Source organism: the organism of the source record quoted next, unplaced genomic scaffold (genome assembly GCF_019419815.1).
Source record: "Pyrus x bretschneideri cultivar Hongxiangsu unplaced genomic scaffold, Pyrus_bretschneideri_v1 Contig17, whole genome shotgun sequence".
In the NCBI taxonomy this organism is placed as follows: domain Eukaryota; kingdom Viridiplantae; phylum Streptophyta; class Magnoliopsida; order Rosales; family Rosaceae; genus Pyrus; species Pyrus x bretschneideri.
Genome location: NW_025999468.1, coordinates 7,236,380 through 7,246,195, shown reverse-complemented (window position 1 = coordinate 7,246,195; position 9,816 = coordinate 7,236,380). Strand labels below are relative to the sequence as shown.

The following is a 9,816-nucleotide window of genomic DNA, read 5'->3' as shown; positions in this document are numbered from 1 at the left end:
GATACTAGTTCTTAGCTCTTTTAGTGATCATTTAGGCTTTCTTTTGCCACATATGTACGTTTATAAGCTATTTCAACTTCTTTTCCTTTCTTAGTCTCTAAGCTTGTATGAACCATGTCAACTGAATAAAATCACTTTCGATTTAATTTCAAATATTATTTCGGTATTCACTAAGATGATATTAAAATCTCTAGCAAGCAACGCATAGAAAATAATCAAGCACGAGTCATTGCCCCGCTCATGGCACAATTATTTGATTATAAGTTAGTTAACTTGTGGTGTAAGTTTCATTACCATCATCAATTTCACTAAATTTACAATTCTTTGGCACATCTACAGTCAATCAACAAACACATACAACTCAAGAGTCAGGCTTTTCTCTGTGGCTTTAAGTGCAATCATTGAACATCAAAGAGTCAAGAAATAATTGTCATCGTTCAAATACGAGTGCTTTTCATGGCTCCGTATTTCGTTGATTTCGAAGGCTCTGTATTCATGTGAGGAACATAGCGGGTCCTGAGTTTTTTTATGCCCGAGACGAATCTCAAAATGTTATTTATCAAAAGTTAGAAAAATTGTCTTTAAGAAAAAACAGAAAGAAAAAATTGAATGATTGCTATTTAAAATAGCTTTAGAGATTACCATAACTTTGTACTTTAGTTTAAAATCGATATAAATGATTTTTGAAATTGTCTACCGACAATTATTTCGGTCAAATTTCTCTTAAATTGAAGTGCTTTTGTCAAATCAACCCCTTACATTTTTTTTTTTCAAAAGGATGACAACTGGTGGTAAGTCACGGTTATTCACTTCTTACAAGGGTCGAAAAGACTCACAGAGGCATTTCAGTCTCTCCCAGCCACAAGTTTGGCTTCCACACCAGCAACAAGTTTTGAACCCGAAACCTTCAGTTTTTAGTTTTAAGGAAGTCTCGTAATCTACCTTTTATCACTCGATCACCAGCTCGTAATTAAATCAACCTCTTACATTGAACTAGTGGTTTCTTCAATTTAACAGATATTTGTTGCGGAATGATCAGAATAATTAAAAGTGAACAATATCTCAACCACTCATATTAATTTTAAAACTCCGGATTTAAAGTAATAAGGTATGTTAATCCGGAAAAACATTTTGGACAAAAAGTCAAAAGTTAAAATCATGAACTTCGTCGTTGGGCCGCCGTTCCAAAACGTTGTCTGAAACCCTTGACGAGTGAGGAGGGGAAGGAAGTGAGGAGGGGAAGGAAGTAGAGCAAAAGACTGAGACAAAACTCCTCTTCTTTCTTCGTGTCTTTAAAACCCCGAAAGGAAACTTGCCCCAACATTTTTCGATTTCAATTTGCAGCTCAATCATGAGCAACGAATAGTAAGCCATTTTTCTTCTCACCAAACTTCCCCTTCCCCTAATTTTCCCTCCCTTTCTTTCAATTTTTTTTTATCACGTGCCTCGATTATCTTACGGATTTTGAGTTTTCTTCTGTTGTTTTGGGTTTTTATTTAGCGATTATTTGTTCAAGCTTCTGCTAATTGGGGACTCGTCCGTTGGAAAATCTTGCTTGCTTCTCAGATTCGCTGTGAGTTCATTTCCTTTACACTTTTTCTTTTCTACCTTTTTTGGAAAATTGTTTGTGCTAATTTGGAAATAAATTTTAGGGTTTTGAGGTTAATTATTCTGTAATTGCTGCTCTAATTAATGCCTTTCGTATTTCTTTTATCAGGATGATTCCTATGTTGACAGCTACATAAGCACCATTGGAGTTGATTTTGTGAGTATATGCATCTGATATATATATGTGTGTGTGTCATTGCACTCGGTTTTGCGCCAAGTATTCTGTTTGCTCCAAGTATTCCATTTCTATTCTTAAAGTCTCTTTTTAAGTATTTCTAGGTCTTCCTCCACTCTTTTTGTTCTGAGCCTTTGACTAATAATTGCATCTTCGAACTAAGAGCATCTGTCTTTGGTGCACATGTACTCATTATTTGTATATTTACTTTGTTATTTATGGCTTATTTGTTGATATTTTGTTTTATAATTTTCAGAAAATCAGAACAGTGGAGCTGGATGGCAAGACAGTCAAGCTGCAGATTGTGAGTAGCGGTTGCTTTCCTTTTTTTTTATTCTATTAAATGCAATTACTTGTTGGGGCCAGTGAGTCTTCATGTTTGTTTGTCAAAAATCAAAAGTATAGGTATGGGCCTATTACGGGTTTTGAATCAATTGGCAGTATCTGATTTATGTATGTATATTGGGTTTTTGGTAAAAACTGTTCTCCGAAATTTGATAATCTTCTGATGTAAATGCACGTTATGAGTTGGCTATTTGCATTCCGTTTATGATGAAAACTTTAAGCTTAACAGAACTTTAGTTCCAAAACAACTACAAATTGTATGTCTGTGTCATATAAGAGGATAGTTCTAACTAAGTCTATGTCTAATTTAAACATCTTTAAGTTTATCAAGTCTAACGCAGGCAGATCAGTAGAAATATCAAAGTTGACAGCGGGGATATATTGGAAATGTTAGGTGTGATGCGTCATGGAAAACTAAATAGGCTGTTCCATTTCTCTTGCTTCTTGATTGATCAACATTTGGTTGGAAGTTAACATATTCTGCTTTTCTGTCACCTAGTGGGATACTGCTGGACAGGAGCGATTCAGGACTATAACAAGCAGTTACTACCGAGGAGCACATGGGATAATTGTAAGAATGCTTGCTTGCTTTTAGTATTTTTTTTTTTTGTTCCTTGGGTTGGGGGTTACCGGAGTTGGGGAAAGTTAATTGTAAGAATAGATCTTGGGACCCATGGACTGGAAGTATTAGTCAATACCCTTAACTGGGATGGATGCACATGATTTTGTCGCTGGCTTTTGACTTACAAGTTACTGATTTCTTATGCAATCATTCATGATGTAAAACAAATGTAACTGCAGTTGTTTTGTTCATCATAAAATATAACAGTTATCCCTGTGGAATGTTAAGAGTACTATTATTCTGAGCTTAAGGGCCCGTTCGATAACCTTTTCATTTTAGTTTTTAATTTCCATTTTTTTTCAATTTTCATTGGAGATAGAGAGAGTCGATGGAAGGAGGGAGGAATCAAGAACATGGAGGGAGTGTAGTGGGAGGAAGGTGGGAGAATTGCACATGGAATGCCTAGCAAAATGAAAACCAAAACTAGAAAAGAAAACCTATTTAAAGTTTTCAGTCTTTCGTTTTTGGTTTCTCTATTGTGTTGTTGCATGACCACTTGGTTTAGTGAAATAGCATGGACCTTGTGAAGGACCTGCCGGATCAGTCATTTGCTGCAATCAATCAAACTTGCATGATGAAGTTACCTGAGATAAATGTTGATGTAGATTATTACTACCTCTTTGTATATATTTTCTTTTCTTTAAATCAAAGGGCGAAATATTACCTTAACTATCTTTCTTTATTTTCTATGTTGAAGTCAATAGTTAATGAAAGTGACTTTTTAAAAGCTATTCTGCAACATTAACGGTGCATAACTTTTCGATTTTACACAATAATGTAACGTGTGGTTTAACTCTTTATTGTAAATGAAGTCTTAATTCTTTTGGAACTGCTACAGATTGTGTATGATGTTACTGAGATGGAGAGCTTCAATAACGTGAAGCAGTGGCTGAATGAGATTGACAGATATGCAAGTGACAGTGTGTGCAAGCTTCTAGTTGGTAATAAATGTGATTTAGTTGAGAACAAGGTTGTCGATACACAAACTGCCAAGGTAAAGATTGTAGTTTGGTTGCCTGAACAATTAAACAATTTACTTTAAAGCTGATTTTCATCACGACACACTTTTGGGCAATTGATATGCTCAGTCCCCTAAAAGCATCACTCGTTCCATAGAACTGTTAAACTGTAGGCGTGTACTGTGTTACCTTATATATCTATATGCTGTTGCTAATTTGTTGCTTCAGATCTCAAGTCTGATTCATGCTTTGCAATATGCTTCATTGTAAATAACGTGTGTGTGTGTGCGTGTGTCTCATTTGTTGCCTTTTCTGTGGGATTGATATTCATTCGACATTTGACGTTTGTTTTTTTGCTTCAGTTCTCAACTGCCAGATTAGGGGAAAAAAATCCATATTCCGGTTATGTTTATTCACCCACGTCTGGTTACAAGTCTGGTTATGTTTATTGCGTATTATAATGCTATAATATAAATTCTTCTTTGAAAATAATAAGTGTACCTCTGAGTGCTTATCATTATTAGAGCGGGTGTAACAGATTGGAGCTTCTGGGAAGACATTTATGGTCAAATGCCCCTTATGACTTTCAGGATGATTCACGTAAAATGTTGAGTTGGAGAAAGTGATTTCCATTAATGAACATACAATCTTTGTCGATTAAGCTGTCTGTAAATAGCAATGATTTGTTAATAACTGCTTGCTGTGGCGTAATTTTTGTTTCTTGTACTGATGCACCGTAGGCTTTTGCTGATGAGCTTGGGATTCCTTTCCTCGAGACAAGTGCTAAAGACTCGATCAATGTTGAGCAGGCTTTCTTAACCATGTCTGCCGAGATAAAGAAAAAGTAAAACCACTAATCAACTCTTTCATGCTCTAATCACTTGCTTAAGACTTTCTTGTTATAGACGTCCCTAAATTGATCTTACTAAACTGCAGTTGTTTTTTTGTTGTTACTGTTTATTCTTGTCGATGGATAGCAATCTCGTGTCTTCGTAATTGTTTTCCTTTAAAATTTTGCAGAATGGGAAGCCAACCAACTGGTAACAAGTCGAGCGGAACTGTTGAAATGAGGAGCCAGCCAATTCAGCAGAACAGCAATTGTTGCGGTTAGCCATTACGTTCCTCGAAAGAAATCTGTTATAAAATCGTAGAATTGTGGAACTGTGTTGAGTGAATTGTCTGTGGATCTTTCATAAACTTGTAAAATATTGCCTACTTGAAGACTTGCCTATGGGAAAAATGGAATTAGGCCTCTTAGATGTTTCGGCATTGCCGTCCAACACGATTGAAAGAACAAATTTGCAGGATTACGAAAACTGTTGAACTCAAGTGAATCCAAACCTGATAAAAAATTAATGAACCTGATTCCGGTCCAACATATTGAGTAAAAAGAAAGGAAAACGAACGAAAATTCTAAAAAAACTTTAGTTTTAATGAAAAATGACAAATAAAGGTGTAATGAATAGTATTAGGGAAAGGTAAAAATATGATTTTTCGTTAAAAGTGAACAATATCGGGATTATATCATTAAAACTCCCAAAAAAAGGAATCGTTAAAATTCCCAAAACGTTCAAAAAAAAACTTTAGTTTGAATGAAAAATGACAAATAAAGGTGTAGTGAATAATACCAGGGAAAAGTAAAAATATGGTTTTTCGTTAAAAATGAACGGTATTGGAGTGTTTCGTTAAAACTTTTTGAAATAAAATTCATAGAAGCTGCAAATTTTAGGAAGAAAACGCTGAAGGCCCGTTTGATGCCATTTCGTTTTTTCATGTTCCATCTTTTGCTCTATGGAAAGGGGGAAAAGTATGAGTGCCTTGTGCAGTGGCACCACGCCTACCCTCACGGCCAGCCCTGATATACGGAAGAATGAAGAAGGGTGAAAGCAGGGTGTTGATTTTCAATTTTTTTAGCTTTTGCACGCTTACCTCTTTATTTTTACCAACGAATTGAATAAATTAAACGAAAACTGTCAAGGTTTAAATAGAGGCTAAAAAGGGTTGTGTATGGCGTTATTTTCTCTTGTTTGCAAAAGATAAAACAACAAACGAGAGGAGGAAATGCCGCTCAAAGGAGAAATGCTGCCGGAAGAAGAGGAAACAAGACTCGAGTTTCTAGAAATGTTCCAAGAGGGAGTTCCATAGGAAGAGGAAAATTATTAACCTAACGTACATGGCACCGACCTAACAACTACATCTCAGATCAATTCAATAATTTGTTGTACCGTTTTAATTTTCTTTTAAAAGCAAAACATTTGGGGAAAATGGTTGAATACAAGAACTACTTGAGCCATAAACCTCTTGCACGATGCTTCCAATTCTTAAAAAAGGTCGAATACTGCAAACTATTTTTCGTTTCAATGTACACACCCAAAAAATCATTGTCGTGACTACGGAGCCAGAGTATAGACATAGCCTTGCCTATACTCCATGACTCCCTCAAAGAACGTCTTGCTACGGTTCCTAATAGCAATAGTTCGAAATATCGAATGCAAGCTTCCTGTAAATAGGTAGAAAATGATCATTTTGGGTGTGACCTGTTAAGTATTTCTACAATAAATATGCCCTTACAGGAAAAACCCGGGCAACGAACAAATAAATTATAGTTCGACATAGGAATAAACAAAAATAAGTTGAAAATAATAACCCACGACAGAAAGGAATATGAAAAGACAAACTGATTTTGATCAACCTCAGGTTGAAGAACAGCAAGTCTTCTTTGTATTGACCTCTGATCCTCCTGTGACTGCAATAGTCTTCCCTTCTTTGACGCTTGCAGGTGTTGGCTCGCCTGATGAGAGAGACTTCTTACTAATAATCCGGTATATCTCTGCCAGAATTGTCTGGAAAGCCTTCTCAACGTTGATTGCTTCAAGAGCAGACGTTTCAATGAATGAAAGGCCTTCCCTTTCGGCATAACCCTGGGCATCTTCAGTGGCAACTGCACGTAGATGCTTCAGATCAGTCTTGTTCCCGATCATCATGATCACAATGTTTGCGTCAGCATGGTCTCTCAATTCCTTCAGCCACCTGCTTACATTCTCAAATGTTGTTGGTTTGGTTACATCATAGACAAGTAAAGCTCCAAGGGCGCCTCTATAGTAGGCACTAGTAATTGCTCTATATCGCTCCTGTCCTGCTGTGTCCCATATCTGAGCTTTCACAGTTCTCCCCTCAACCTGATAAAATCAAGAGGAGGTCTTAAACAACACAATTCATCCACTCAAGTGTAAGCAAGTATTGTCTTGTTGACCGAGGGAGGTCATAAATGTGATCTAATGGCAATGAGGTGGTGGATGATAGAGGTGAGACTTTGCTTGTACAAACCTGACCAATCCTAACTTTGGACAACTTGGCCCAAAATATTCAGCAAGCTCAGCAAGCACAGACATAATTCTTAACATGAGTTAAAAGTTGGGAAAACGTAAGAAGGGGAATCACCAACACAAGCAACACGAGCAACTTATAAGTGAATCTGTTTAATACATACCCACATATAAGGAAGGACCGACAGACATCCACATCATTGAAAAAATGAGGACATCAAACCTCTGGCAACCTCAACTCGTGGTCCATTTCTTAGGTTCATTTCATGGATCATTTATGGTAAAATTAGCCAAATTGGAACCCGTTAGTCATCGAACTTGTGCATACAAACACAATGGATCTGATAAATTGAAATGACAAGGATTTTTGGTCAAAATGATTCCTGAGATTTGCATAACACATAACTTTAGTCCCTGAGATTTAAATTCAATAGAAGTGATCCCTGAGATTGTTCACCATCCAGTATTTTGGTCATCCCATTAAAAAACTCCGCACATAACTTTGGTCCCTAAGATTTGCCAAATACATAATTTTGGTCCTGGGATCTGCCTAACCCATAATTTTGGTCCCTGAGATTGTCCATCATCTATCATTTTGGTCATTCCGTTAAAAAGCTCAGGGACCACTTAACGGAGTTTTTTTTAATGGAAGGACCAAAATAATGGATGATGAACAATCACATGAACCACTTCTATTGATTTTAAATCTCATGGACCAAAGTTATGTGTTATGAAAATCCCATGTACCATTTTGGCTAAAAAGCCAAATGACAATGATGGTTATCAAATGGCCAAATGATTTCCAATTTGTCTAATTTATAACACCACAAAAAACCAAGAAACTAACTTGGGAAGCTGTGACCAACCCCTCACATGAGTTCCCTGGGATCTTAAGGCAAAGTGAATGTCTAAGGTGGGCAAGCAAGAGCAAACCCCTTAATCCAACCATGCCTTCCAGATGGCCGGGGATGATTTAGTATCTAGTTACGAAATTTGGATTTCTCTTGTAGGAAAAAGGATTTGGCAACTATCCATCTAATCCCACGAGGTATCATTTCTTAATTTTTAGAACTTTTTTAAGAAATGCTTGTGTTCGGAAAAAAAAAAAAAAGTAATCAGATCCCAAATTCGGGTACTCAATGGGAGTGAAGAACAAACCCAATTGAATCGGTTCTCGAGAATTCAACAAACCCCATTCTGGAACCAAGAAACATAGCAGATCTGGAACAATTTTGCATTATAAAAATTGGAAACCGATCCAAATCCCGGTTCAATTATGCATTTCTCAAAAAAAAAAAAAAAAAAAAAAGATCCAAATTAACTGAAAAAAATTATGAACAAGCATAATAAATGAGATCAATTCTGGTCCAGTAACAAGCACAAACACAATTGGGTGTGCGTAATCTTTCTATATATATATATATATATGCAAGAGAGAGAGAGAGAGAGAGAGAGAGAGAGAGAGGTGGTGAACCTGGAGAGTCCGGGTGGCAAATTCGACGCCAATGGTGGACTTAGACTCCAAACAGAACTCGTTGCGAGTGAATCGGGAGAGGAGGTTCGATTTCCCAACGCCAGAATCGCCGATTAGTACCACTTTGAATAAGTAATCGTATTCCTCGTCCGGCCTTCTCGCCATATCTCTCTCGTTTTTTGCCTTCTTTGTAATTTCGTTCGAAATTATGAGTGCGAAAAAAAACAGACGAGCGAAGAAGCAGCAGCAGCAGCACCAGATGTGTAGAAACGGACAGAAAATCAAAGCGCTGACGTGGGTTTGGTTGGCATTTTGTGCAGGTCCAAAATGTCCCCGGTCTTTTGACTGATATAGCCTTGAATATTTAATGGTTTGTTGTTATATTGGAAATAAGAAATGGTAGAAAAGAAAACAAAATTATAAAAAAAAAATTTAATTTTTTTTCTTAAACTATCAAGTAATCTAAATACTTTGTTTAAACTTTCTATTTTAATAAATTTTAAATATTTTATTATTAATAATTCAAATTCAATCCATTCATTTTTTAAATATTGTTCTATGTTATTTATACTCTTCTTACTCAGGGATCACACTTAGTGTTTAAATTATCGGAGTCGGTGAAAATATCGAATTCGATATACAAATTTGTGAAAATATCGATGGATATATCGATATCGATGATCTTAGGCGGAAATGATATAAATTTGCTTAAAACATGAAAATTTAAAATGAAACTTTAGAGAATGTCATATGAAAATTTGTCGATAATAAACTAATCAGTCGGAAATCTATTAATTAAACGACATTTAACAGCTTATCCAATATCTTCACCCCGCCTTACATATCTTTCTCTAATTTTTAGAAGAAATTTCAAACACTGTCCACAAGTCTTTTTTTTTTTTAATATTTAACAAGTAAACAATAATTCTCTAAATTTAAAGTGTAGCTGGTCATTTTGCTATAATAGCGAATTTTTTACAATAATTTCTTGAAGATGATTTTTTAAAATTTCTCTCTTTAAAATAAAGTTTTAGTTGTTTTATAACATCTCCTTTTATTTGTGGCATTTTCTCTGCACTCCATCTAAATACTCCGTGTCCATATCAGATAACGACATCAAGGATAAAAAGGCGACCATCAACAAGAAGTTATAATATTGATTCCGAAAGCAATATATGCAAATCCAACGGCACCTAAATTAAAGACAGTTGAAGATGCACCTGGCATAGCAGTAAAATGGAGTGCTTGACAAAGGGAAAGAGATCCTATCCGAATTTCTTCCACCAATGTCACTGGATCAAGTGATC

General features: G+C 35.9%; 2 protein-coding genes across 2 annotated transcripts; one reads left to right on the top strand and one right to left on the bottom strand.

Annotated features, from left to right (window-relative positions):
- The first annotated feature begins 1,202 nt into the window (after positions 1-1,202).
- On the top strand, positions 1,203-4,966 carry LOC103946380 (ras-related protein RABD1-like). The gene is made up of 8 exons (XM_009357065.3): positions 1,203-1,365; positions 1,501-1,573; positions 1,718-1,765; positions 2,040-2,087; positions 2,628-2,699; positions 3,589-3,744; positions 4,450-4,553; positions 4,730-4,966. Exons 1-8 carry the CDS (start codon positions 1,352-1,354, stop codon positions 4,818-4,820), a joined length of 606 nt encoding a protein of 201 aa, XP_009355340.1. The 5' UTR covers positions 1,203-1,351; the 3' UTR covers positions 4,821-4,966.
- Positions 4,967-6,212: 1,246 nt separating this feature from the next.
- LOC103946379 (ras-related protein RABA2a-like) lies at positions 6,213-8,782 on the bottom strand. Its single transcript, XM_009357064.3, has 2 exons — positions 8,510-8,782; positions 6,213-6,888 (listed from the first exon to the last, which is right to left on the bottom strand). Exons 1-2 carry the CDS (start codon positions 8,672-8,674, stop codon positions 6,403-6,405), a joined length of 651 nt encoding a protein of 216 aa, XP_009355339.1. The 5' UTR covers positions 8,675-8,782; the 3' UTR covers positions 6,213-6,402.
- Between the last annotated feature and the right edge of the window lie 1,034 nt (positions 8,783-9,816).